The sequence below is a fragment of the Euprymna scolopes genome, chromosome 5 (assembly GCF_053919585.1).
Source record: "Euprymna scolopes isolate OS-2025 chromosome 5, ASM5391958v1, whole genome shotgun sequence".
Lineage (NCBI taxonomy): Eukaryota > Metazoa > Mollusca > Cephalopoda > Sepiida > Sepiolidae > Euprymna > Euprymna scolopes.
In genome coordinates this window covers 69093815-69095709 of record NC_136486.1, presented here as the reverse complement: position 1 = coordinate 69095709, position 1895 = coordinate 69093815, and the positions used below count along the sequence as shown (strand labels likewise).

The 1895-nt window shown below is 31.5% G+C and overlaps 1 protein-coding gene across 1 annotated transcript; it reads left to right on the top strand.

Moving 5' to 3' along the window:
• The first annotated feature begins 327 nt into the window (after nt 1–327).
• Nucleotides 328–1452, top strand: LOC145276590 (chemotactile receptor for terpenes 1-like). The gene has a single exon (XM_080127787.1). It carries the CDS (start codon nt 328–330, stop codon nt 1450–1452), a length of 1125 nt encoding a protein of 374 aa, XP_079983913.1.
• Nucleotides 1453–1895: the final 443 nt, after the last annotated feature.

Here is a 1895-nt window from a genome sequence, read left to right as displayed (position 1 = left end):
AATGATATTCTTCAACAGTGAAGGGTTCTTGCGCATATAAAAGATATTGTGATTGGGAATTTAATAATTATCTACCACTTTCTCTTTCTGCGTTTACCCAAAATTGAAACGGTATTGGAAGAAATGAATACTATTAAATAAGCATTGTATTGATTTATATTAATTTTCGATTGAGCTAAGTGATTGTCAAGTGTTATTTCTTGCACTTTTTTTCATACAATACTGAAGAGGATTTTTGCCATTCGATCAGTATAACAACTTTGATTAATATATTGTGAGATTGTGAAAGACATGAAAATCATAAGTTCAGTTCATCGTATAGTTATTATGGCTTTGCACATCTGCTTTTCACTCGGATATAAATATGAAAGTGATTTACGCAAATACCTACTTACCAAAAGCAATACAGATATCGGTCCGCAATCGGACTTGAGCAAACCTATAGCAATAAACACAACTATTGAAATGCAAAGGTTACTATCACTTGACTACGTTACCGGCGAAATGTGTACAGTCTCTCAGATATTGACGAAATGGTATGACAAGCGATTAACATGGGATGCAGGTAGGTACGGGAATATAACACGTCTTTTTATCAAACCCGAACAAGTTTGGAGTCCTAAAATACGAATCTATAATGTAAGATCTCCCCCACTGGATATTGGACAAGACTTTATAATTATACATTATAATGGAACTTTGGTAAAAGAGCATCTTATAATGGTTTATTCTAACTGTAATATCAACCCGATAGCATATCCTTTTGACACGCAACTGTGCCCAATGTATGCTTATATTGAAAGCAGCAATTATGATTATGTACGATTTTCGAAGTTTTTTGTGGAAAAGTCCATATTTTGGCGTCATCATGTATGGGATGTAAGGTTTAAGTTTTATCCCCAAAAAGTGTATGATAAAAGTGTTGGTGTTATCAGGTTCACTTTAAAAAGAATGACTCAATTCAAAGATGTAGCCAGTCTCTTACCATTATTTTTCCTTTCCCTAAGTAGTATTTTACCTTTTAAGCTCTCAATTGACCACGGCGAGAGATTATCCGTTTCTACAACAACATTTCTATCAAACGTTGTATACATGACAGAATTCGATAAGAAAATGCCTCTTAACACGGAAAATTATTCTGCTGTTCAATACTTTCTTATTGGATCAACTATACTCAGTGGATTTTCGACAATAATGGCGATTATCATAAGTTTAACAGCAGAACAACAACGTATGAGACATATTGAACCTAAACAAGGCAATACCGATAGTAAAGACGATGATTCTATCGCTGATAATAAAGAAGCTATAACAAAAGCAAATGTACGCAAACGAAGAATTGGAGTATTTAACAATATCACTTTCTATATTATTCTTGTGTGCCTCTTAACCAATTCTGTTTATATAATAGTTATTCTTGTGAAAGGTTCACTCGGTGAAAACTTACAATAATTTGCATACGATTACTTAATTAATTCTGTATTAACCGGAACAACATTATGTAAATTTAAATGTATGTAGTATCTATTTAATATACTTTCATAGTATTTACATCATTGAATAAATTTCTATTGCATTTCGCCATTCAATTTAATTTAAACACTTACAGATTAATGCGGTGCATTTAAAAATTACATAATGTTTGACATGTTTATCAATTTAAGTCAAAGAAAAGTATATGTAAGTAGCATATTCTCTCTACAATTCCACACGCACAAGACTCAATATTAAAAATATAGTTGTTTAGCTGATGTTTTAGCTTTCATTCTTTACCGGAAATAAATGTTAAGATAAAACAAAACACATCTGATCATATAATACAAAATAAATTGGTAATGGCTACCGAAATATATTGACATAGCTACATAAACTAATGAGCACCAAATGTTTAGGAT